Source organism: Prunus avium, chromosome 3 (assembly GCF_965620075.1).
Source record: "Prunus avium chromosome 3, drPruAviu1.hap1.1, whole genome shotgun sequence".
NCBI classification, from domain to species: domain Eukaryota; kingdom Viridiplantae; phylum Streptophyta; class Magnoliopsida; order Rosales; family Rosaceae; genus Prunus; species Prunus avium.
Window position 1 is genome coordinate 28,259,258 of NC_142286.1, and position 27,366 is coordinate 28,286,623.

The window sequence follows — 27,366 nt, forward strand, 5'->3', positions numbered from 1 at the left end:
GTGAAGTAGGCTTTAGGATAAAAACTTACCAATTTAAAATTATTACTTAGTGACAAAAGACATTAAACACAAATACTGCTTGTGGTGATCAAGTAACCAATGTAAAAGCAATAATGTAAATGACACAGTATTTGTTAACCCAGAAACCCATAAGGGAAAAACTGGCATTGTCAAAAGGTTTTCTATCTCAGGTCAAAAACTCTTCACCTCTGTTACTGTTTTTCGCCCAATTCTTAGTGAGAGTGTTTTCGAACTTGAATCCATGCCTAAGGAATTTCTTGATCTTATTCATAAGCATCACCTTGAGTTACTGTGCACACACAAATTGCAATACAATTCTCACCTTGTCAAAGAGTTTTATGCAAATTTTCCCACCGAAAATGATCCTAAAGATGAAAGTCGAACCCTCTCTGTGTTGTGTCGTGGCAAAACAATCTCTCTTAATGTCACAGTCATTGAAAGTTTCTTTGGGCTCCCTCCTTCCACTCAAGAAGAATCTGATTTGCTCTGGCAAAAGGGAGAGTCTGTTCCTCTATCCGACATTAATGCTGTGTTATTCAGGCCTGAATATCATGTGACTCCCCTTGGTCGTTGTGTCTCCTATCTGTTGAAATCCAATGTGTTTCCTCCCACAAAAAAATCCAGATTGCCAAGGGCTCTTGTTGGTATGGTGATCGGTTCATAATTGTATATCATTTTGTACCCTTCTAGCTTATGATTTGGTTATGTTTTTGAGTTAAACTTGTGCTTTTAATCCTTTTTGTGTTTATCTTTCAGTTCATTGAGTTTTAGGTAATAATGATGGCTTTAGAGAGCATAATTCATGCAATTCAAGCATGTTAAGGCCTAATTTGGATGAATGGATGAAGAGCTTAAAGACAAACTCATTTTAGCTACAGCCCCCTGCCAGTCCAGTTCCGTAGGTCATATTGCAAGCTTTGTTTCAACAACCTACATAGCTCGAATGAGGCCACATTCTTCATGAAAGTTGTTCCAATTGGTGTGTACTATAACATATCCAAAATTCAGCCCCATTGGATAAATCTGGAGTCCGTTACCTAGCAAACACAGAACCATGCTCAGGATGGATCTTATCAGCGCGCAAAATGAGTTAGCAATTTGTTTTGGCCTTAACTTCCTCCTCCGACCTTGGATTGGCCCAAATGATATATGGCTGGAAAGAAGACATTATGAACTTCAAGTTTGAGTGCTTAAAGTCTTAATTTGATTAAGAGAAGCCCAAGTTGTAAGCCCTTGAAGTTGCTGGTCATGCTGACCTCAGCATGTGCTGGTTGGATGCTTGGTCATGGTGAGCTAGGTATGAGCTATCATTTCTGGTTGGAAGCTTGGTCATGGTGACATGAAGATGAGCTAGGGCTGCTGGTGGGATCTATTGGTGAAGTGCATCAACCAATTCAAGATTTTCTAATACAAGTGCATCACCCAATTTAGATTTTCTAATACAAGTGCATCAACCATTTCAGATTTTATAAAACAAGTGTTGTATGCATTAGCCATATTGAATTCAGATTTTCACTTCCCCTAGGCCTATAAATAGGGAAGTTCTCTAAGCTTGTAAACACACCCCAAGGGGGGGAGCTCTCAAACACTTCTCTAGAGCTCCCTTCCTTTCTCTCCCTCAAATTCTCTTAGTTTCTCTTTCTAGTTTTCAATTGTTGTAATGAAATCTTTTGTGTTGAAATTTTCCTTAAGTTTTTCCAAGTTCTACTTAATTTTCATTGTTATGTAAATTCTTTTCTTTAGTTTCAAGTTTGATTAGTTTCCAAGTTTCAATTATGATTTTTGTTCTTATTCATTATGCTTATAAGTTAATATGCTAGTTTGAATGATTGATCACCATTTAGGCTTGCATGTTAGCTATCTTGGTTTGAATTAAGAGTAGACACCATGCTTTAATTCGAATTGAACTATGAATAGGAAGAGTATGTATGGACATTCGACAACAGGGATTAGATACATGCTTGGTTGTTTAAATTGTTCTTCTATGCTTAATGGGTTCCTAATGCTTAATTTTAGGTTAGACAACAAATGATCAAATTAGGGAATTAGGAACACAAGGTTATGACCAAACACCATGGCTTAATCATACTTTAGCTAGAATCAATCCGTTAATCTAATTGAACTTGGGAACTTATTTGCTTGAGTTATTTCTTCCTTGTTTTATTTATTTCCTTTCTTTTTCATTTCTGTTTTGTGTAGGGAAACTAAATTGGATCATTCAATCACCAATCCTCGTGGGATCGACCTCGCACTTACATACGCTATACTACCGAACGGCTCGTGCACTTGCGAGTATCACAAGTTGAGGATGCAACTGAATCCATTTTGGTGCAGCTGTATCTACACAACAAGTTTTTGGCGCCGTTGCCGGGGATTGGCAACATAGTTTGGTTCTATTTCTTTTCCCTACTTGTTTTATTTTTATTTTTCATTTTCATGTTCTTCTAAACAATTTCAAGTTTTAAAGTTAATGATGTTAATGGACCAGTTGTGTTTGTAGTCCAACAGAAAAGGACAATTGCCCAACAAGCAAGAGAACTGGGTTTAAGTCCCAGCTTACACAACCCATTGGTGCTTGTTGCTTTGAAGCATGGAATTGGACGTGTGTTGATTTTTCCTTTTCATTTTTAGTTTTTTTATATATTTCATAATCCTTTAATTCCGTTTCAAGTTTTTGTGTGTGTTTGTTTTAGCAATGTAAATAGCTCAATAAAAATGGAGAGAGATGGCAACTTCAAAGATAGGAAGTGTGGAGTAGTGGGAGAAGTCGCGACCTCCAAATGCATCACGCTCGACCTAATCGCTTCAAGGGGGAGCATTTCAATCCTTTCTCTTTACTTGTTATTATTTTAAATTTCTGTTTCTTTTTTTATAAAAAATTAAAAAAATGAAAAATTTAAAAATTTAAAAAGATTTTTCATATGAGCTGACTTATGGTAACTCCAGTGAGCACTTCCGTCAATACAGTGTCTAGGAGTTCTTTAGGCGACACCTTCGGTGTCTAAGAAGTTTGGGTTTTAAGCGGGACCATTGTGACCCCTCCAACCTTCCCGGATCCCCTGGCTGTGTTTTCTGAGGCCCTTAACTGGTCATCCGTGAGTTGCTTATATATTCATTTTTTTTTTCTTTCTAAACCTTCTTCTTAACTTTTCCCCTTATCATTTACATGTTCTCAATCATCTTTACTTTGCTTTAACATTGAGGACAATGCTTTATTTAAGTTTGGGGGTGCTGGAAAGTTTTTAGCTTTTGTGTTTGTGTCTGAAAACGTAGGCTTCTTCATTGCTACAATTTTTTTTTCTGCTACTGTTTTGAAAGTTTGGTCCACGTTGTGTTCTTCATTTTTTCATGCTGAATCCAACGACGTAAAGAACGTTAAATTTGACCAAGTGGTTTGAAAGTTACATGTCAAAACAGATTATATGTTGAAATTGAGCAGAACAGCAATTTGAAACCTCACGTTTTTCTTTTATGTTTCTTTTCTTTGAATCATTTTCAGTTTTCCTTCCCACACCAATGATAAATCTTGAGTCTAACTTCTAATATGGCTCTCAGGAATTTGATAAGCATTATGTTAGGTCTGAATCTTATTCTTTTGCTAGCTAAGTCTCACATAATTATTCTTGAGCTTTCTATGCACCTAAGCCATGACTATACACCTCTTGCATGTCTTACCCAATTGTATGCATTTTTTTTGCTTGTGTGATTCACTGGAATGTTAAGTTATAACTAAGATATGATTTAGGCCATCTTTGTTAAGCCTCTTTCTTTTTCCTCCATCAACCCATACAATACATATTCCATTGTAAACCCTTTTGTGCCCAAACACTTAGCCATTTCTTTCTATCACCTTATCATCCATTAAACATCCTATCATCTAGGGGACATGTAGGGTATGATTGTATTTGAGATTGTAATGTATTCAAGGCAATAAATGAGCTATAAAAATCAAAAGAAAAAGAGAAAAGAAGTGTGGCCAATGTAGTCACGACCCTAGGGTGATATAAGGAGAAATCAAGGTGATCTAGGGTAAAGAGCCGCAAAATTGGGCCAAATATTATACAAAGTGTGTAAATGTCAAAATCAAATTGTGAAGTGATTCAATTGCAAAATCTGGTGTTGTGAGCTTTTCAATTTATGTGCCTTACATTTCAAATGTCAATGATCTTGTTTATATGACATGCTCTACTTTGTTCCTTAGACTTTGTATTTCAATATCCATTCCTTTTCTAACCATTACATTACATCCATGAGTAAAGTCCTATTGATTTTGGTTTAGCTTGGCAAACTTGTGTTCATTCTTGCAGGAATTCATATCGTTGTTTGAGAAGCATGAGTTGTATCTTCATGGCTATTTCACACACACACCTTGAGCATGATTTTTTGTGAGATTGTGGTAGCACTTGAATAATGTTTGGAACTTCCTTAGTGCTTGTTTTGTTCCTTGTTGAGCCATGTCTATGAAGTTTAAAATTTCTGTTCGGTTGGAAGGTTAACGTTTTTGTTTTTGTTTTGTTTTTGTTTTTTGTTTTTCTTAAGGACTAACAAATCTATTAAGTTTTCTAACCACTTTGTTTTGTAGAGTCAGTAAAACGTTTGTGGGTATCGTATCTGTTAAACCCTCAGGAGACACAACTCCTCCTACTAGGGATGCCTAGAGGTTTAAAGGCTTGTTGCATACGCTCAATGCAATCGAGTTACCTACGAAAGTGGTCTAGTTAACTTCTTATTTTGTTTTATTTTTCTTCGTTTTCCTTTTGTTTTGCTTGAGGACTAGCAAAATCTAGGTTTGGGGGTATTTGATCGGTTCATAATTGTATATCATTTTGTACCCTTCTAGCTTATGATTTGGTTATGTTTTTGAGTTAAACTTGTGCTTTTAATCCTTTTTGTGTTTATCTTTCAGTTCATTGAGTTTTAGGTAATAATGATGGCTTTAGAGAGCATAATTCATGCAATTCAAGCATGTTAAGGCCTAATTTGGATGAATGGATGAAGAGCTTAAAGACAAACTCATTTTAGCTACAGCCCCCTGCCAGTCCAGTTCCGTAGGTCATATTGCAAGCTTTGTTTCAACAACCTACATAGCTCGAATGAGGCCACATTCTTCATGAAAGTTGTTCCAATTGGTGTGTACTATAACATATCCAAAATTCAGCCCCATTGGATAAATCTGGAGTCCGTTACCTAGCAAACACAGAACCATGCTCAGGATGGATCTTATCAGCGCGCAAAATGAGTTAGCAATTTGTTTTGGCCTTAACTTCCTCCTCCGACCTTGGATTGGCCCAAATGATATATGGCTGGAAAGAAGACATTATGAACTTCAAGTTTGAGTGCTTAAAGTCTTAATTTGATTAAGAGAAGCCCAAGTTGTAAGCCCTTGAAGTTGCTGGTCATGCTGACCTCAGCATGTGCTGGTTGGATGCTTGGTCATGGTGAGCTAGGTATGAGCTATCATTTCTGGTTGGAAGCTTGGTCATGGTGACATGAAGATGAGCTAGGGCTGCTGGTGGGATCTATTGGTGAAGTGCATCAACCAATTCAAGATTTTCTAATACAAGTGCATCACCCAATTTAGATTTTCTAATACAAGTGCATCAACCATTTCAGATTTTATAAAACAAGTGTTGTATGCATTAGCCATATTGAATTCAGATTTTCACTTCCCCTAGGCCTATAAATAGGGAAGTTCTCTAAGCTTGTAAACACACCCCAAGGGGGGGAGCTCTCAAACACTTCTCTAGAGCTCCCTTCCCTTCTCTCCCTCAAATTCTCTTAGTTTCTCTTTCTAGTTTTCAATTGTTGTAATGAAATCTTTTGTGTTGAAATTTTCCTTAAGTTTTTCCAAGTTCTACTTAATTTTCATTGTTATGTAAATTCTTTTCTTTAGTTTCAAGTTTGATTAGTTTCCAAGTTTCAATTATGATTTTTGTTCTTATTCATTATGCTTATAAGTTAATATGCTAGTTTGAATGATTGATCACCATTTAGGCTTGCATGTTAGCTATCTTGGTTTGAATTAAGAGTAGACACCATGCTTTAATTCGAATTGAACTATGAATAGGAAGAGTATGTATGGACATTCGACAACAGGGATTAGATACATGCTTGGTTGTTTAAATTGTTCTTCTATGCTTAATGGGTTCCTAATGCTTAATTTTAGGTTAGACAACAAATGATCAAATTAGGGAATTAGGAACACAAGGTTATGACCAAACACCATGGCTTAATCATACTTTAGCTAGAATCAATCCGTTAATCTAATTGAACTTGGGAACTTATTTGCTTGAGTTATTTCTTCCTTGTTTTATTTATTTCCTTTCTTTTTCATTTCTGTTTTGTGTAGGGAAACTAAATTGGATCATTCAATCACCAATCCTCGTGGGATCGACCTCGCACTTACATACGCTATACTACCGAACGGCTCGTGCACTTGCGAGTATCACAAGTTGAGGATGCAACTGAATCCATTTTGGTGCAGCTGTATCTACACAACATATGGCTTACTTACTTATTACTTCTTCTAATCCTTTGCCTTTAGCTAGGTGGATTTTTTTACAGTATTCTCCATGCCGGTGTCTATTACTTTGATGACAAATCCAATAACCTTATTTTTCCTTCCCTTCTCACTGCCCTTGCAGTCAGAGAAGGGTGCTCTGTCTTTGACTCTGACACCCACATTTCTCCACTCATTGTGCAAACCACCACTTTCAAAAAAAGTGATGCTGCATCATCTCGCAAGAAACCTATTGCCTCATCAAGCCTCCCCTCATCAGATCAATCTCTTCATGCTAAATTAGATGCTATCTCGGCCCTTCTTCAGAATCTGATGTCTGAGGTTGCAGCAAATCAAACCTCCATCATTGCCATTCATAATCTTCTTGTTGACCATGGTCTCAATGCTGCAACTTCTCCACATTCCTCTCCTCTTAACAATGAGACAGTTGAAGATAATATACTTACTGATCCTGAAGATACTTTAATGGAAGATGATCCCATTAGTTCTCGCATGAAGAACCGCAAACGTAAAACTCCAAGCCATGACCCAATTGCTGCTGTCTCTTCTCCACCCAAGAGGAAATCTAATGCTCCTAGGAGAAGGAAAAAGAGATGGAGTATTTTACGAGACATGCCTAGTTATCCTTTTGCAAAACAAGTAAAAATTATTATTGCAACCATGGCACTTCATAACTATATACGAAGACATGCCAAACGTGATTGTCATTTTGATGAAAGTGAAGATGACCTAAATGGTATTCAAGGTGAAGAGATTGAGATAGAGGTTGATGCACAACAAGAAGACGGTCCTGCGACATAAGAAATGGAGGCATTGAGAAATCATATAGCCGCAAGTTTAATGAGGTCATCTACCTAGAAATGTATATGATTGCTTGTTTATGACTAGTTTAATTTTTGTTATGACCATATTTTTTACAATATATTTATTTTTAATGGAAACTTTATTTATTTTATAATTAAAATAAAATTAAGGTGTCATGGAAATATATTTAATACCAAAAAAAAAAAGATAAAGTGAAAGTGATTTTCTTTTTACCAAACACTTGAACAGAAAAGTCATTTCAACAAAATACCCTTTTTAGTCATTATACACAGCTCATAGCACTTTCACAAAAAATTTACCAAACGCTCAGAAACTGATTATTGTACAAACAACACTTTTAACAAAAAGTTTACCAAACGCCAAACTGCTTTCTCTCACAGCTGATTTCTTTCACAGCAAATTTGACAGCAATTATTTTTACAGCACAGCAATGCCAAATTGGCCCTTAGTAGTGCCAACGATGGCATCTAAACTTCTATAATCGTCTCTCACTTTCTCAAGCCCCCTTCTGGGCGTGGGAGGTGCCTTAGTGAAAAATCTTTAGGGTTTAGGGTTTAGGGTTTAGAGTTTAGGGTTCCTTATCTTTGATGTTAGAAATTATACACTTGAGCCTGACGTTCGAGTAATACTCCACTTTCTTCCCCCACCACTTGGAGTGGAGGTTTAAGCAGCCACAAGCCTTTACTTCTGAAGCATTGTGAATAAAAATACCATGACCATCTGTGACAGACTCGACACTTCTTTCGAGCTGTTGCTCGACTTGTTGTCTCTAGGGTGAGTCTAGGGGAAGCTCAACGACCTTTTTGGACTTTTTGAATACCTTAAAGTAGTTGACAGCAGCGTGTGTTCTTGCCAAGGCACTTTTGAATAAAGTCCGCACCTTAGTCATTTTGATTGTGGGAGAAGAATGCGAAGAGGAATTTGAAATGGGTAAAAAAACTCTCTCAAAGCTTACTGAAATGGTGGGAGTGGGAATGGGAGGGGTTCTCATCCCCCCAAACTTTATTCTAAAATTTATCCCTTACACCATAAACTAATGTTTTTCATTATTCAATTTAAAAGCCCTATCTACATGATGATAACAACTAATAATACTCGAAAATAAAGCACTATCATAATGCATGAGACAAGTAGCTCGAAGTAAAATCCATTGTACACATCGCCTCATTTCTTCTGTATGATCATGTGCCATAATCAGGTTAAGGTTTGTAGTACTTGACTTTACCGCTTATGTCTTTATGTTTTCAAGCACTGCCTTACACTCTATATAGTTTGTGCAAGACAAATTCAATTGTGTGTTTCAGAACTTCACCCTTAATTCCAAAACTTAAACAATAAAAGGTAACTAAATTGAGGATCATAACAACTAATGATACTTGAAAATAAAGCACTATCATGATGCATGGGATGAGTAGCTTGAAGTAAAATTCATTATACACATCGCCTCATTTCTTATGTATGATAATGTGTCATAATCTGGTTAAGGTTTGTAGCACTTGACTTACCACTTATGTCTTTATGTTTGCACTACCTTACACTCTAACTACTTGAGTGCTGAACAATATTCATTCTAGCACCTTTTAGTAATTTGATAGATGAACAATATCAAAACATAAAAATCATAGGAATGAGGAAAGAACCTAGACTTTGCGTCATTTTCATTGCCTTTTAATATTTCCATCGATCAAAAACCTCAACAACATCATTAATAGGGCATTAACAGATTCAGAAAAACCCAATCAAAAGCCTTGGCCAATACATTAGCGACTACATCGACTCGACCTTGGAACCAAAGATTTGTAGGATACAAATTCTAGACATACAGGGCAACATCGGCCAAGACGCTTGTCTAGGGATCTTTGAGGACGATCAAAAAGACTGAACGGTCAAAGGGAGGAAGGGCCGACCATGAGTTCCTCAATGGTAGACGGCGGCGAGGTACACGGGGATGGTGTGGTACACCCGCCTAGTGATCTGTAAACTCGTGAGGTCAATTGCAAGCGTGGCTAACCATGAGCTCCTTAGTAGTCGACGATGACAAGGTCAGAGGAAGTTGTACTATTATGGTACACCAACCTTCAAATCGCATGTGATCTCAACAACATGATGAGTAGCTTGAAGTAAAACCTATTGTACATAATGCCTCCTTTCTTCCTTACGATCATGTGTCATGATCTAGTTAAGCTTTGTAGCACCTGATTTTACCCTTTATGTCTTTATGCTTTCCAACATTGCCTTATACTCTATATAGTTTGTGCAAGAAAAATTCAATTGGGTGTTTCGGAACTTCACCTTTAGTTCCAAATGAAAGGTTACAAAATTGATGGAGTAATGAGGAAAGAATAAGCATACATGTTCTCAGTGCCGTAGAGGTGCAAAAAGGTGCAGCTATACTTCCCCTTGCTGGAAAAAGGTTTGGAGTCACCGGAGATTGCCCTTCCGCTCTGCCTTGGAGGTGCACACCAACTATTCGAAAAAAAATGCCCGAGAGACCCTTTGTTTCCTCTTCTTTGTTGTGTTGCATGTCTATTTGTTTCTTTTCTTAAATCATGGCAAGAACGAAGCGTTTTGGGGCCAGGAAAAAAAATGAAAAATGAAAAGAAACCAGATAGTTTAGAAGGCTCCTTGTATTCCCTCTTGAACTGCTAGCTACTTGATTGCTCAAAAATCTTCATCCTGACACATTTTAGTAATTTGATAGATAAAGAATATCGAAACATGAAGATCATAGGAATGAGGAAAGAACCCAGACTTAGCGTCCCCCTCATTGCCTCTTGATATTTCCATGTTTGGTGCAGACACATCAAACTGCAACAACATCAAGATTTAGAGGGTTTAGGGTTTAGTAATTCAAGAACATGAGAATTAGTAATTTAAAAAAAATTTTGAAAAACTAGAGAAGAGACCTTATTTCTCTTGAAAAGCCAAAATAGCACCTGGAGTGTGAAGTCAAAGGCCATAGAAATCTTGGTCTTGATGAATTTGCATAAGAAAACCACATTCTCTTCATTAATCAAAAACCTCAACAGCATCATTAATATGGGTTTAACAGCTTGAGGAAAAACCCAATTAAAAGCCTCGACCAATACATTAGCGGATACATCGACTTGACCTTGAAACCAAAGATTTGTAGGATACAAATTCTGGACATACAGGGAAAGATCGGCCAAGACCCTTGTTTGGGGATCTTTGGGGACGATAAAAAAGGCCGAATGGTCAAAGGGAGGAAGGGCCGACCATGAGTTCCTCAGCGGTGGACGACGGCGAGGTACACCCGCCTGGTGATCTGTAAAGATCATGTGGTCAAATGTAGGTGGGGCTGACCACGAGCCCTAAAAAATTCAACTTAATTTCTAAAAATTCACAAACTTTCATCACATTGAGCCTCAAATTTATTTAGTTATTTTTTCACACAAATGGCACCAACTAAAAATACAAAACAAAATCAAGGGTTCACAATGATTGTTAGGCTTGAAAGTACACCACACTTGCGAGGTCGTGTTGTTGAAAAGTTGAGGGACCTAGTATGGGCTTATAAGGAGTTGTGCTACTCTCCTTATTACCAATTGGTTTTGGGGTGAAACCTCAACTTTCTTCATGGTATTGATGACCTAATAAAAATTATTCCCAACAGCTTGATTTTATGCTAGTGTATGATCAAAGCCACTTCTCCATTAGGAATTCATTCAACATTTAAAAAAAAAAAAAAAAATATTGTGTTTGGTATGTTGTGATTCTTGTGAAGGTAACTGATGCAACTCAACAATTTTGTTTATCTTCATTTGGATTTTGTGTATGGTTGTGTAGTGTTAATTGATTTAGGTGTGTAAATAATTGTCAACGTATTTTCTAGATTGGTTTCTTAATTCTTAGGTTCAATATCTGGAAAGTTTTTTCGGTAAATGGCTGGGGAGGAGAGAAGACGAAGGTGATCAAAGGTTTAAGAACATAATAAAATAACTGACATCATTGACATAACACGACACTTCATTTGTTACATGTCCACAAAATTTGGTCTCCCTAGCATTATTCACTTGGAAATCATTCATCTTTTAGGTTTTCCTTCAAAGATTGTCCCAACAAAAATGTATGAAAATTGTAAACGGGTTTGCTATTTGATTATCTTCATAACTTTTTAAGCCTTTTTTCTTCTCATCAAACTCACCATGTTCTTTTGGTGAGAAAATGCTATGGTGAGAGTTATAGTGGCTTATTTAGTGGAACATTATTATGGAGTCTCTGTACTTTCATATTCTTATAACTTATGTAACCTTATATTAATTTTGAGACTCTTGGCTTTTGGGGTTTCCACCCTATTAATTTAGGGGTGATGCTACAAGTCTATAAATAACATCACATTCCCCACCATTTCAATCATCCCTCATTATTATCTTATATCTTCTTATTCCTCATATAATCTCACGACTTTTGGAGTCCCTATACATTTTAATTGGGTTGTTGTATCCTGGAGGGAACATGTCAAGAATTGCACTGTTGCACCAGTTTATGGGTTTTGTCAAACCACAATGGACTTGAATTTACTTGAGGAGATTCAGATATCGTCGCGTCAAACTAATTGGCTACGTGATTCTTGGAAGAGAAAATAAAGAATTATTCTCTTAATTGTAATTTCCCCAACATGTTTGATTATTTATTAGATTGAATGTAGTTTTTGTCGAGGCTGAAAAAGAACCCAAAAATTAAGGAGACAGATTTGGAAGATTGAATTGAGTTCGGGTCAAAACCCGACCCATTATCAAATCTATTCGAGTACCTAAAACCCACTGAGTAAAGCGTAGAGACTTACATCAAACGGTTTTGTCTGACCATTTTCGAAGCGCAGTTCTTATAGTAGCAGCAGAGTTCGATCCTTCTGTACCTCTTTTATCAGTCAGGTCAGTTCTCGCTTCAATCCTCAAGTTATTTTCACAATCAGAAACCATCTATTTTTGTTTCCTCAGAAAACTCATGGAAAATTTCGCAGAAAATGAGTATCTTTATTCTTTACATTGTATCATTGTATGAGATTTTAATAGAGCACTTTTCTGATTGAATTTTACATATTAGATTGGAGAGAGAGAGAGGGGATAAGGTATATTGGCATGGCATTTCGTGGAGGTGCAAAGCGCTCTCTAGGCTCATTCCTGTGTAACAGGGTGCTTAACACTAGTTATAGTTCTTCAAGTACTTGTACTGCTTCTGCTGCTGCCAATGGACGTGGTTTTTCATCCTGGGTTTCAAGCAGAAGATCTTCATTTGCTCAAGCCACAGAGATCCCAACCTCAATTTCTCTCAAATTTGCCAATACCCAATGTGGGTATGCTCTTTTTCTAAGAAGGTTCAGCGTGGGAACTTCTTCTTCTTCTTCTTCTGACCAAATGAGCCTTATAAAACAACTGAGGGAGAGAACCAGCGCTCCAATCAAAGACGTCAAGGCTGCTCTCATTGATAGCAATTGGGACATTGGTTAAAACCCCTTCTCTCCATTTTATTCATTCTAATTTAGATTTCTTATTTGTGTTTATGCCTTCCTTATAAAAATTTGGTTTCTTTAATGAAATGCAGAGGCTGCACAGAAGGAATTGAGGAGAAGAGGGAAGGTTTTGGCGTCGAAAAAGTCATCTCGAATGGCTGCTGAGGGTTTGCTGGCACTGGCCCAGAACGAGAGCAAGGCTGCTGTCATTGAACTTAACTGCGAGACCGACTTTGTTGCTCGAAATGATATCTTTCAGCACTTGGTTAGTGTGACTGATATGGTTCCTCCATATTTGGAGTTCCATTTGATTAGGTGTTATTGTAACCATACGGTTGTTATTGGTATTTAGAACGGGTCTCATCAATGGTTTTTATTTTTATAAGAATAATTTAATTTCCAAAAGTTTTTATCTGTTAGGCATTCACCCTTTATTGTATTGTCTTTCATGTTGAATTTATAGTAATTTTGTTGGATTCTGCAGCCACTTTATCTATTTTGTTCTTCTTATAGGCCTTAGCTTTGGCAAAGCAAGCTTTGCTAGTTGAAAGCTCTTCTCAACTCGTTTCTGGGGTCTTCCACGTCCCCTCTGAGGATTTGGAGGTAAGCTTATGCATTCCTTTGTTTCTGTAGTGTTATTGTTTTCATATATTTAATTTAGAAACAACATACAATTTCCTAGTCTACATTATTATCATTGCCCTGTCACCAACAAGTTAAATATTTTCAAGAACTTACCTTGAATTAATCTTTAATTTTAGTTAGTAAAATCTATAATGATTAAAGTAACTTGAATTATCACCATATTTGGCAGCTGACAATGACTTTTACATGCATTGGTAGTTGCAATGGACTACACAGATATCATATAATTTCTGTTTCTGGTGGATTCCTTCTCCACCGCTCGATGTATCTTATTTTTTGTTGTGTTGAATAAAAGTTTGTCTCTTATCACAAAAAAGAAAGAATGAAAAAGAAAGCTGACACCAGAATAGTTGTCCATAAAGTGGGAAAATGGTGATTGCTAGCTTTAGTCTAAAGTCTTATTAAGAAGTAGATATTAGTAAGGCTTATTTAGCTACATGCCCCCTGTGCTTTGCAACTTGTCTCAGATTACCATCCGGATTTTAAAACGTCTCAAAGTACCCCCCAACCTTTAAAAAATGGTCTCACGTTACCCGTTCCGTCAGTATTTTTGACGTTCCGTTACAAACTTTGGGCCCCACTTCATTTTAACTCTAGAATCAACCCCCCTAGCTCTTCCTCTGTTTCTCTTTCTCCATCTCTCTCCTCATATCATCTCTTGGTTTTGGGCTCTTCTTCTTTGGCTGCATCTCTTCCTCTGATTTTTCTGGGATATTTTTTTTTTTTCTCCTTGGTTTTGGGCTCTTCTTCTTTGGCTGCATATTCTTGAAATATCAATGGGGAAGCCATCTGAGAAGAAGAAAGAGGAGGAGGTACAAATGCCTGGGAATGCTAGCAGTAAGTTGAGCAAGCCCTTTTTTTTCTTCAGTCCAATTCACTGGGGTTGCGATGACAGTGTGCCACCTCCACTTGAAGTCGTCACCGATAGCCAGATCCAGTCGACGCCAGGAGGAAGAGAGAAATACGAGGGAGGTGGAGAGAGGAGGTGAGGAAAGAGGAAGAGAGAGAGGGGGGTTGATTCTGGACATTCCCAGCACATTTGAGAATCTGTCGAGCTTAATGGGCTGCAACTTCTCCAGATTCTCCAAAATTCGAACCCCACCTCAGATTTTGCAAAAGCCCTAGCCTTCTCCAAATCTCCCCTTCTCACCCAAATACCCAATTTCCTCCTCTCTGAAAGTGAAAAACCCTAATTCGAAGAGGTTAAAGATTAAAACGAAGTGGGGCCCAAAGCTTGTAACGGAACGTCAAAAATACTGACGGAACGGGTAAGTTGAGATCCTTTTTTAAACGTTGGGGGGTATTTTGAGACGTTTGCAAACATAGGTGGTAATCTAAGACAAGTTGAAAAGCACAGGGGGCATGTAGCTAAATAAGCCTATTAGTAATGTACTCTTATGTGTGTTTTGAGTTGAAATTAGTAAACTCAGAGATGTTAATGATTTGATGCAAGTTTTTAATATTTGTGAACTAGTAGTAAGCCTATTTATTGAATTTAATTAATTTCCAAGCGCCTCTTGAACTTTAATTGGAATTTGGTTTCTTGAGGAGTTGTATTAAATTCGTCGAATCCCTGCCAGGACTTGAAGTTAAATCTTGAACATCCAAAAGTTAGTGGAGAAACAACTGTTCAGAATGCAATTACAGAAGTAGCTGCAGTGATGGGGGAAAATGTTAAACTTAGAAGGGGTATTGTGATGTCTACAACTTCACACGGTGTTGTTTCTACCTACCTCCATACAAGTCCCCAACCAGGTAAATATAACTTGAACCGCTTCTTTCCTCTTTAACTGGAGATAGTCTATTTGCATCCAAACATAGGCGCACAAAAATACTCATTTTAAATGCATTATGTTCTGCTCTTGTTGGATACTACCTTGATGCTAAGTTGCATTGCAAAGTCACAATCACTGCAGGTCCTGCAGGACTAAAAATATCTGAGTTGAAAAGAATATTTTCATTTAGTTTTCATCATTCTCTGTTTTATCTAATTACAGGTTTAGGTCGTATTGCTGGAATTTTATCTCTTTCAGTAGAGGACAAAAATTCTCAATTAGATGCTATCCAGCGCGTTGGTTCGCAATTGGCAATGCATGTAGTGGCAGCGAAGCCCTTGTTCTTAACAAAGGAACTTGTTTCTTCTGATGCATTAGAGAGTGAACGTGAAATTCTTAAGTCTCAGGTACTTGGTAATATCATGTTTTCTTTAATGGTTGTCCCTTGGCTCTGTTATAAACATGAAACAAATTGTGATCTGTGAAGCAAGTTGAAATTCATCTAGTTACATGCTTTAATCAAGTGTTTATGACACTATGTAGGATTCTAATTAAATGAGCCATTGTGGAATGTTGATTCTTTTACTTTTAATTTTTTCCTTGTTTGTTTTCTTTGTATTTCATCATTGGCTAAATATGAAGCCTCAAATGGTTATTAGATATAGAGATTTGTGGACATCAACATGCATGCTTTTTAATTGTACTTCACAGTTCAGCTCCTCATTCTTCGTTTATGGTGATGTTCTGGCAATGATTATGCTGATTGATCCCAGTTATTTGTTTTATATGGAGAAAAGAAATAAACTATCTTCGTGCAAGTATTTTACACCATTTACTGCTTGTAATCACCACCTATCTGCCTGTAATAATAACTTTCGTTCCATTTTGATTTCAGGCTGAAAGTACGGGTAAGTCTCAGATGGCCATAGATAAAATTGTAGAAGGTCGCTTGCGTAAATACTATGAGGAAGTTGTTCTTATGGAGCAGAAGTTTATTATGGACGACACCCTAACTGTAAAGGTGCGCAAATGTTGTAATGTTTTATAATTTTATTTAAATTTTTCTAAGATCTACTCTAAAGAATTTCAATGAGAAGATAAAATTTGTTATCTAGAATTTCGTTGTCCCCCAGTGCATTTTTAGCCTAGATCCTTTATTGATCTTTTTGGTGTCAATCTTGGGAGATCCTTTATTGATCTTTTTGGTGTCAATCTTGGGGTTATGTCTAAGATTATTGTTTTATACTTCATTTAATCTTTCTAAGAGAAATCAGAAAAGTTAAACTCTAAACCCAAAGTTTTCAGCCCTTCAATGTTGTTTTGGACATAAGCATAGGATCAGCAGATAATTCTACTTCTCCATTTCAATGTTAGTGGCTTCCTTGTGATGGCCATGTTCATATGGAAAGAAAGACATGTTTTTTGGTGTGTGGATGGATACTATCTTAATGAGAATTCGTGCCTGTCAAATGTGTGAATTCATCTTAATACATGGATTTTTAACTGTCATATTTATAAGCGTACATACAAAAATGCATGGATCCATGTATTGTATGTAATCCTGCATACTACATCATTTATATAAATACGATGAATAAACTGTTATAATTCATTTTCTTTCATACCTAATGCCATGCATAAATATATAAAATACTTCATTCATGCGTGCACACATACTAAAAAGCAGTGGTAGGTTAGACCAGGTTAGTGGCCTTTCCCCACCCGAAATTTCTTCATTTCTGTGGGTTGAACTTCACGCTCCCTTATAGAGGAATCAAGACTATTTTGGTCACACATTCAATATATTTTGACATTGCAATTAGAGCGCGGTAACTGTTAGTCAGGTTTATCAGTTAGTATGATGTACTTTTAGTATATTAGTTGGTTTGACCTTGGTAAAATGGTACATGCATATACAAGCGATATGGTGCACTTGCTGACTAGTGTCTTACAAACTATTCTACAGAAACTATTAGAGAATCTATCTACGGAAGTGGGATCACCTGTGAAGATTGAGAGCTTTTTCAGGATGGAAATGGGAGAAGGAATTCAAAGGTAGAAACCCATTGCTTATTCTTTATGCTTTTCTTGTCTAAGTATGATTTTTACAGTGCTATACTAGTTACATAATTGATTGGTTCCTAGAATAATGTCCATACAACAATATTAATCTATCTTATTATCGATTTTATGTCTTTCTTTATGTTGTTGTACTGCATTTTATCTACTTATCTGAAACACCGACCCTAATGATTACTTTTCCACTGGGATCTCTCTCACATTTGGATGATGATCACGAATCATGATTGCTGTTATTATCATCATAATTGTTGTTTACCTACTTATAACTTATGAGAACTATACTATGTTATTTTGCTTTCATCCTTTAACAACTGCATCAATATGGATGTGCACAACAATTATTCTATGCTGCACATGCATCCTGAAAATTATCAGAAGTTCTCACCTGTTGGTGTTCTATCCCACTTCATAGAAAAGGTAAATTGGCTTAACTGTGTCATTATAGAAAATGCCTTGGTGGGAGCTGAAGGGGCCCTATTTCCTTTGTGCATATTAAAGACATTGACCTGTATAATGTCACCGACTATGCTTGTCTGTGGGTATTAAGCCAAGGTTATCCTGCAAGTGACTCTGGTTGGATTATCATCATTCATCCAGTCTTGCCACCTCAAGCCCTCAACCTCTATGTAATGACCTTTACTGCTATCTCGCAATGCATAACACCTATACAATTCTTACATTATTCTATCCTTTTGCCGCGTAATGGAATTTACAGTCCTGTTTGGCATTAAAGAGAATATATTTAGAAAGATACAAGAAACCATTCATTGGTCCAATGTAATTGATGTCCAGGGTGGAGTGAAATATGTTTATGGATGTTTGCTTTCCTGGAACTACACCTTAGTTAATCAAGTGACTGTTGATATTTATTAGGCTGCATTTATGGTCGATTTATACAGTTGTATAGTCTATATGCGGTTTACTAATTATTTTTGGTCGATATGAGTTCCTTTTATTTGATGCCTAAGGTAAAAGTCTGCAACAAAAAGGCCGCATCTGATGATTGAGTGTTACTGACGATATGTTCTTGCAGGCTGGAAGCATCCAGTGCATCAGAAAATTTGGCTCAGGCTATTTGAGGAAATGCTGCCCTTTCAGCCACAGAAAAGTAGAGTTTAGTTCCAAACAGCTCCAGAGATGAATCGGGGTTGTGCCTGTTGATTTTTGCAGATTCTGATGCTCTGAGATCATACAAACAGCATGCGTTCTTTGCACTCACTAGAGGTAGTTATAGTAATGTCGAAATGAGGTATTTTTGTTGCCTGATGTTTGCAGGTTCTGATGTAATGAGATTTTGAAATGCCATTTATGAATTTTGTGACAGATGTGAGATTCTTTACTTTCTGCCAACAAACACAAAACAAAGTAATAAAGTTCATGCTGTCTCTGCCATACATTTACCTATTCAGTACGTCAATCTTGTGCCTATTACTGAATCCCCCAATGGATCCACTTGATTTAGGTTTGTATTTCCCAATATATCAGATTCTTGGGTTGATTTAGGTTTGTGAATATGGTGGACTGATTGGCCACATTGTTTTAACTGGAAACAAAAAGTTTAAAGGATTAAATTGAAATCATTAATCGCATTGACAAAAAAAGAAATCATTAATGGCATGTTTATTTACTTGGAACGGAGGAAGTAAGAAAAACGGGAACCTAAGAATAGGGGAAGTAAGAAATTAGAATTGGATCAATTAGCTCCCTCAGTTAATTCAGTTCTTGATTTTGAGGGTATTGCTCTATGTTGATTTTAAGTTGGTAAAACATAAGGAAGAGAGAAATTGGAATAATTCTATTTCTTCTCATACCAACTTTTGGTAAGTAAACGTGTTACGTGACCAAAAAAAAAAAACTTAAATCAAATTAAAATTTTGGGTGACGTAAAGAACAAAAAATAAATATATTTTAAGGAAACAGGGAATCTGGCAGCAAAAAAAGTACGGAGTTGATGCTTTTATTTTGAAGGCCTACATGCATACACACACACACACAAACAGATCTGTTTTCCAGGAAGTGCCGGTGGAGTGCACAAAAGGTTCAAGCAAAAATGAGATGTAGTCCAATACGAGGAGAGGTGGTTTTATGAGATGGAAAGTAGCTATTTTAAATAAATAATTACTACTTTGTCAACCAATTCGGAATATATAAACAAATAAAAATATGTCTCTAATATTATTATAGATAGAGAATATAGTACAATTAATGAGAGAGAGAGAGAGAGAGAGAGAGAGAGAGAGAGAGAATTATGCGAAAGAAACTTTTGGAGATGTGACACCAATGATCCCGTGAAGCAGCAGTAGGAGCATATGAATATGAACGTATGAATGTGATGAGCTGCCTGCCCTCCTTAGGTTCAATTTCTTTGAGTCTCCATCACCACGGACTCATTCAACCGCCACCGGCAGAAAGAGAGAGAGAGAGAAATTTAAAACCAGATTTGTCACGCAACCCTACTATTAACTCATGCATATAGTTTTCGTATATTGCACATTCAAAGGTTCATGTCACATTCATATTATCTCGTTGAATCATCCATCAATCAGGGAAGAGATATATATATATATATATTTTTTAATTTTTAAAAATCATGGAACATATATAGTAGCTTTGCATGGTTGAGAATTCTTCTAGAAGAGCTTAAAAGTGTTTATTGACAAGTAAAAATACTGCTGACTATGTTCGGTTGAAGAATTCGAAAGTATTTATGAGTCATAAAAACACTTTATGAGGAAACACTTTCAAGTGCTTTTCTTGGTAGCATTTAAATTTTTAATAAAAACTCGACAATTTTTTAATAAAAATATTTATGAGCAAAAATGCCTCCTATAAAAACAATAACAAAGTAATTATACAAATTACTCCTACACTCATCAAATTTGTTTATCAATAATTCAGTTATATATTTCTAATAAGAGACTCATGATACGTATAATGACTAAATTCATCAAATGTTGTTTATAATATTGCAATATTTCTTTATGTTAAGTCTGAATTCACTCTAAATCCATTTCTAACTTGTACGAAGCTGACATGTATATTGACACATTTTAGTGACTAAAATTTGATGATTTTAGGATATAGAATTATAAAATTGAAGTAGTTGTCGATAAGCTCTTAATCCCATCTCACCCAAAAGAAAGAAGAAAAAAAAAAAAAGAAAAAAAAAAGAGGAAGTCAAAGACAAATAAAGAGGGGGTCCCACACGTTATTTAACAGAGTATATTTGTTCATTCATCACATTATAAGCATATAGCTTTAAAAAAAAATTTAGAAGAGAAATTGGCAACTCTCACCACCAGCGTCAGAGCAGACCTACAACATTAAGTCGAAAAGATTTACGCATAGCACCCAATTATTAGCTACCACCGATTTAGATTTATATAGGAAATTACAGATCGTACACCAACTAGAACTGTTGTTAACGGAACTCAAACACCGGTAGAACTACACATAATGTAGGGACCTTACGAATTGAACTAACCTTGGCATAAGCATATAGCTTTTCATAATTAACTAACTAATAAAAAAACAACCGGAAATGTAGTAGCGTACCTTCCACTACATTTTCTCATTTTCTTTTTTCTACTTTTTTTGGCCCAACGCGGACTCTACCAACAATGTCAACCGCACATACAACTGGCTCTCTCTCTCTCTCAATAATTTTTTTTTCTTTCTATTTTCTTTATTATTTTAGAATCTTCTAATCCTATTTCTTGTTCAGATGAGAGACCTCTTCATACATTCCCTTATAAAAATTCAACTCCCACAATTCCTAGACTCAGTCAGTCCTCAAAAGACTTTCATCTCCTCAAACCAAAACTCATCATATCAGAAACCCATTCTCTCTCTCTCTCTCTCTCTCTCTCTCTCTCTCCTCAAGACATGGGCAACTACGTTTCTTGCACCCTATCAACCCAAATAGCCAAGAACAGCAAAGCAGCCACCAAAGTCATCGTCCCGAGCGGCGAAATCAAGCAATTCTATGTACCAATGAAAGCTGCAGAGCTCATGCTTGAGACCCCAAACTTCTTCCTTGTAAACACAAAGTCCCTCCATATTGGAAGAAGATTTTCAGCTCTCAATGCTGATGAAGACTTGGAGATTGGTGACGTGTACGTCATGTTCCCCATGAAGAGGCTCAACTCTACCGTGACGCCAGCCGATATGGGCGCCTTGTTCCTCACCGCCAGCTCGGCAGCCAAGCGTCTTTCGGGCAGAAACGTGAGGGTGCAGCCGGCTGAGGATCAGTCCGGGGAACTTGCTGATGATGAGGAGGATAATAAAAGGATGGAGAATTGGCGGGAAAATCTTGAACATGAGGCCGCGAAGCCGAAGTTGAATTTGGATGATATTGAAGATTTCTCGGCGCCGGAGTTCATGCACAGGGTGTCTATGTGTAGGTCAAAAAAGCCATCGTTGGAGACTATAGCAGAAGAGCCTGTTTCTGTTTGCTCCAGGTGATCATGGCACAGTAGGGTTATTTATGTAATTTTGACTAAGCTGATCTCTTTTATAAATTTTAGCAAGGGAAGGAGATATATATTAATATTGTAGAAAAGTGGTGTGTGTATTACAAAACTTAATAAAGGCAGGAAGTTGTCAACCACCTCTTCAGTCACCTCTTTATGTTTCCTTTTCAAGAGATTGAAGCTACCAACCACCGTAATTGGCCCAAGTGCAAACGAGACATCCACACACTCTAATTGGTTGTGCGAATTTCATAGATCAACATCGTTTGTTTAAAAATAAGTAAACATTAAAGGCAGAAAGAAATTACTCATTTTACAGAGCAAGAAGCTGAGTGGAAAGTATTTCCAGTGAACCCTTCAAACAAATTATAGCATCAATCAAACTCTAAGTTTTCACAATATACTCACACATAATATTCAATATCACAAGACAATATTACTACTATCTCTCATAAATTCAAATTACAAAGGCTTGTCCATGACAAACTAAAGTCGTATCGATTTGGTGCATTTCTTGTCCTTCCGTCAGTCCACACCCGCACTCAACAAATAACTGGGCATGCAGGTCTCCCTAAAGACACTGATTCCTCTTCTAGAGTGCCTATGACCCTTTCAAATGTGGGTATTTTGGAAGGATCATTACTTGTACAACCCTCTATCAACCTGCATAATGGAAACATATACAACCACTTACATTACATATCAAAAGTTGTAGAGCAAGTATTTTTTTCTGCTCGTGGCAGTAATCGAATAAGCATGATAAATAGCATCCGTTTGAATAAGATTGGTACGTACGATTTTTCTTGTGTCATATCATCAAGATAAAATACTTTTGTTACCTAAGATTTAGGATTGTCAACATGTTTGATGCAAATCTTCCAATCAATCTGCCTAAACTAGAATTCTCTATGAAAAGGAGAAACGCAGATCTCCAACATTGGATGAAAACGTAAGGTTTTAATCCTAGTTTAAAATGACAGAATCCAGCAAAACTGCTGCTTCACACTCTTTGAAAAAATTGAACTACAAATTATATTTTTCATAAGAATAGACTAAGATGGAATAGATCAGAAGAATTGCACACTTACTGTTGAATTCTGTTTGAATATCGACTTAAGTGGAATTTCGGCTTAAAATTGACCTGTTCCTGATGGTCATCAGAGTTCGTGTTGTTCATGAAGTGATTTCCTTCTAGCATCTGTAGATTACATCAAACTTAAAATGATGTTAAAATTGCTTTGAGAAAACCTAAACTACCAGTTGCCTCAAAAATTTGAACAGATATGAAATGGACTAAACATTGTATATCAAATAACACACTCAAGATGAATTCCCAACTTATTAAAAATTCTACAAGTTACATGGATGTAATGTAAGGCAGTTGTCAATATGGCGCATTCAACTTAACTACTAAGGTATGGATTTGTTTAGATTACGGGAAGATTTTACCGCAAACAGCTTCAAAAGAATGCATGTCAAGTAAATTACCAAATCCAAACAAAAACATGTACCTGATAATATATGAATCCAAATGTACGAATATCTTTCTTGGTGCCATCTAATAGATTGGTACTGTTACAGGGATTGCCACTTCTTTTCCCTGTGAAATGAAATTGATTAGAAAGACAACAGAGATTTTCAAAACCAAGTCAAAAGGAATTTGATGTTCATGTACAACCATTTAGATCTGGGTTAGTTTGCTCATACAGCATTTGAACCCAATACTCGCCGATCTTCAAGTGTCCGCCTTCATCCTGCAACAAGTTTCTACTCCAAAGTGGAAAAAACAGGATTAGTTTCAGTATCATATGGGATGGAAGGTTCCTTGAAGCATATATGATTAATAATAGTAACAGACCAAGAGACCAAATAACCCTTTGAAGGCATTAACCTATTTAATTTTTGTCTTTAACATTGCAAATTCGATTCTCAAAAACAGTTTAGAGAATTAGGAATTTACAGAAACTAAGGGGGGGGGGGGGGGGGCGGGGGAGAGAGAGAGAGAGAGAGAGATGTTCTCTCTTGGATAGGGCCTACCTGGTATCCAAATGGTTGTGAACTATAGGGCAGGGCTTGTGCTCATGAAGATAGTTCATTCCCCTGCAAATACTTTTACATGTCAAAATCTAAAAGCACCTTTTTTCATATGATAAGTACTTCTAAAAAACTTGTCACAAACATGTGTATGAATTAGAAGCGTGTAGAGTGCAGATGGGATATAATTCTGGAAACTTATACTCAGCATGTATGCTACAAGACGAGCATTCTGAAGAGCAAGTACTGAATTACAAAGTATGAGTCATCATCAGTGTGATTAAGAGAGGAGGAGAATGATTTGGAAAGACTCTTTAGGAGTAGGAGTTAAATTCTTTCCAATACTAACAATACAAATAATATTAATATGCATCGTATTACGCATGTGCATTGAACATTGCGTAGAAATAATTCTGATACATGGAAGGGACATGAACTCCTTCACATATCGAATCCAATTACTGAACAGCAGCAAAATCAGTTACCTAGCAATATCAAGTGCATAGCGTAGAGCAGTATGCACATCAAGTCGAGCTCTCTGCCTCAAAATATCTTCCAGGTTACCCTAGAATAGCACAAAAGTAAAAATTTTGAAAACTAAAAAGAACGAGAAAGATACGAAGATTCTCAAAATTAGCCTCCATTTCCAGACAGACAGAATGGTAATGTATGATCCAGAAAAGAATATTTGACAATGATGACCTTGATAACATAAAATTACTGAATTATACCTTATACTAGAATGGATTTTACTGCACTTCATAAAACATAGTATATGGTTTTCTTCCTAAGTATACTAGAAAATTGATTTTTTGAGATGACTGAATGACTGTAAATATGTCCTTTTACTTCCTATGATGTGCTCACTTGAGCATAAATTACTTGGACTGTGGAAACTGGTAAGAAAAAGAATCAAAAGTCGCAGAATACCGCTTTCTATATGTCCATGTGGTTTCATTTCATTCTTAGTTTAATTGTTCAATAAAGATAACATTTTTTAAGATTTTTTTTTGAGAATTTGAAAGTATAAATAAAATTTTCCAAATATGTAAGATGGAACAAAACTATTAACAACAATCTAATAAGAACAAATGATTGGGACATAGCACAATGTACTTTTGGTAGATACTCAGTAATCAGAACCATCTCTTCTTGCTGCACAATTGAACCGAGAAATTGCAAAATATTGGGATGTCTAAGTTCCCGCAGGCGAGTGTTGTCCTTAGCAGAGAGAATCCTGTATCAAGATTGAAGCAGCAAGCTATTGTTATCTAACACTATCCAAAGTTTTAACCTAAATTTACTGGTTTAAACAAATAACTAAACCTAGAGGCCAAGAAAGGAAAAAAAAAAGTCCATATCAAGCATACATTTTTACAGGATTGCATATGTGTCTCTTTATAACAGTTTTGACGACCCAGGTTCCACGCCACTTGACCTTTTCGGATTCACTGTATGAGCCCTGAAAAATTAAGAAAACAAAAGTATTTCTGATAGAGAGGCTGCTAGGTAGACACACTGTCGCAGAAGTGAGAATATCTCACATGCCATAGTCTACAATAATAAAATTCTGCTTCTCTTAAAGAAATCAATTTTTTTAATGGTTATAGAAACCATATATATAAGATGATACCTGCTTTGATTTCTTAGTTCCTTTATCTGTAGAGTTCATCAAAAGGTGAGATTTTTTTTTTTTTTTTCTTTGAATAGGAAATTTGCAGGTTAGTAAATGAAAGCAATTTAAGGTTAAAACATCAAATGATCTCTGCCTCTCTCTCCCATTTACTTTGGTATACCTGCTGAATGGTTGATGAATGCTCTGTGTTTAATTCTGACACGTCAAACTTCACATCATTTGAATCTTCTTGCTCATGTCGAACTGTCTGTGCAAAAAATACATGAAGAGAAGTCAACAACAGAATATCTACAAATTTTTCACTGTACATCTGTGTGTTCTATAATGATATTTCACTTACAAATTGATCATTGGTAAGGTCATTGCCTCCATTTACTTCAAGAATCCTGCATATATCTCGATGTCCATAGAGTCTCGCATCTGTCAGGGGCTTCACATTAGGAAAAAAGAAAGTAAAATTATTAGCTATTATACCTAACAAGTCATTCAAAGAACACCGGAGAGGGGAGATTGTAGCATCGTTAACAGCAAACAACTATGAATAGAAGAACTCTTTACTCTTATAGAAAGATATCACTAAAAGTGTAAACCATTAAAGCAGTTTAAAATTTTATGTAAATATAGTTACAATTATGAGGTAAACTTCACGAACCAGAGTAATAATAACCAGTAACTTTGTATAGACCACTCAGACATTTTGGATTGATATACAGCAGAAAGCATGACAGATTTTATTGACACATGATTTAGTTTCTTCTGATAAGTCAGTCCAATCAATTAACACCTGGACAAGACATGTCCAGCATGGAAAGCAGATATACTGGTATGGAAACATTGCCAATGACAATTAGCAATATAAATTTACTGGGATTTCTCAAAGATCATATAATTTCAACCAATTATAATACTTTTTGCAGACACTATCTAAATTTGTGGAGCTAAAGATGAAATTTGGCAAGCATAAGAGCCAAACTTGCTGTATGCTCCAAAATCCTTAAGCATATGATGAATTCTGGACAAGATAAGTTCAATCATCCTATAATATGCATTTTGAAGGACTTGTAATCACATGCTATATTCTTGATATGTGACCAAATAAAGAGATAAAGAGTCATAGCTACTTCAAGTTAAGCGATCAAAATCGATATAGGTATGCTAATTAAGAAAAGAATGTCTAGGTATATAAAGCAAATGAGAAGTTAAATGTGACATGAGTTATTGGTTGTTCTTACAGTCCGTTTCCATCGATCTTTGAGATTAACATTGGCCTTGTAGCACAAAAGAAGCTCGACAATGGGAGTGTGACCCTCGCTTGCGGCGAGATGCAGAGCAGTCCTGTTGTCATAGTCTTGCACATCAGGAGATATGCCTTTGATCAACATCTGGTTCAGTCCAACTCTGTCACCTCTTGAAGCAAAACTCAAGAACTTCCCTATCAGCTGCATATCGAAATCATCCGAGCAGTCGGCACTCAGAATCGCACTCATCGTCTTCATGATTCTTTCTTTCTTTCTCAACACAATCTATCTTTGTTTTTTCTTTTGTTTTCCTGCGGAATCTGAGGAACCAAACAGAGGCTTTGAAAGAAAATAGGGAGGCACTTTGGATTGATACACAGCAGCGTCTTTTCCCAGTGACGTTTCTTGGTGGCAAAAATGGGCGGTTATGCCGATGATATGGAGGCTTCGGCAATAACGATCACCTTTCCACTATATTTGAATATTATATATTTATATCTATCTATATGAGCATGGGCGGGTTTGCGCTGGATAAAAGGTGTATCCACTATTCCATGTTTGTCCAAGTTATAAATTTGATTTGCTCCGTAGGATCTAGGCGTGGGCACGGTCCGGATTGGTTCGGTTTTACTCTCAAACCACAGC

At 36.5% G+C, this 27,366-nt stretch overlaps 3 protein-coding genes across 3 annotated transcripts; 2 read left to right on the top strand and 1 right to left on the bottom strand.

The window, feature by feature from the left end:
- Window positions 1-12,103: 12,103 nt before the first annotated feature.
- Window positions 12,104-18,749, top strand: LOC110764483 (translation elongation factor Ts (EF-Ts)). Its single transcript, XM_021967470.2, has 9 exons — window positions 12,104-12,261; window positions 12,434-12,832; window positions 12,932-13,104; window positions 13,353-13,442; window positions 15,065-15,239; window positions 15,482-15,666; window positions 16,155-16,280; window positions 17,226-17,314; window positions 18,375-18,749. The coding sequence occupies exons 2-9, from the start codon at window positions 12,469-12,471 to the stop codon at window positions 18,418-18,420; spliced, it is 1,248 nt and encodes a 415-aa protein (XP_021823162.1). The 5' UTR covers window positions 12,104-12,261; window positions 12,434-12,468; the 3' UTR covers window positions 18,421-18,749.
- A 2,323-nt stretch (window positions 18,750-21,072) lies between these two features.
- Window positions 21,073-21,962, top strand: LOC110764481 (uncharacterized). Its single transcript, XM_021967469.2, has one exon. The coding sequence runs from the start codon at window positions 21,227-21,229 to the stop codon at window positions 21,803-21,805; it is 579 nt and encodes a 192-aa protein (XP_021823161.1). The 5' UTR covers window positions 21,073-21,226; the 3' UTR covers window positions 21,806-21,962.
- A 120-nt stretch (window positions 21,963-22,082) lies between these two features.
- LOC110772024 (serine/threonine-protein kinase 12-like) lies at window positions 22,083-27,161 on the bottom strand. The gene is made up of 11 exons (XM_088250031.1): window positions 26,716-27,161; window positions 25,824-25,913; window positions 25,644-25,730; window positions 25,218-25,309; window positions 24,964-25,084; window positions 24,333-24,412; window positions 23,851-23,913; window positions 23,492-23,580; window positions 23,325-23,413; window positions 22,902-23,011; window positions 22,083-22,476 (listed from the first exon to the last, which is right to left on the bottom strand). The coding sequence occupies exons 1-11, from the start codon at window positions 26,977-26,979 to the stop codon at window positions 22,356-22,358; spliced, it is 1,206 nt and encodes a 401-aa protein (XP_088106157.1). The 5' UTR covers window positions 26,980-27,161; the 3' UTR covers window positions 22,083-22,355.
- Window positions 27,162-27,366: the final 205 nt, after the last annotated feature.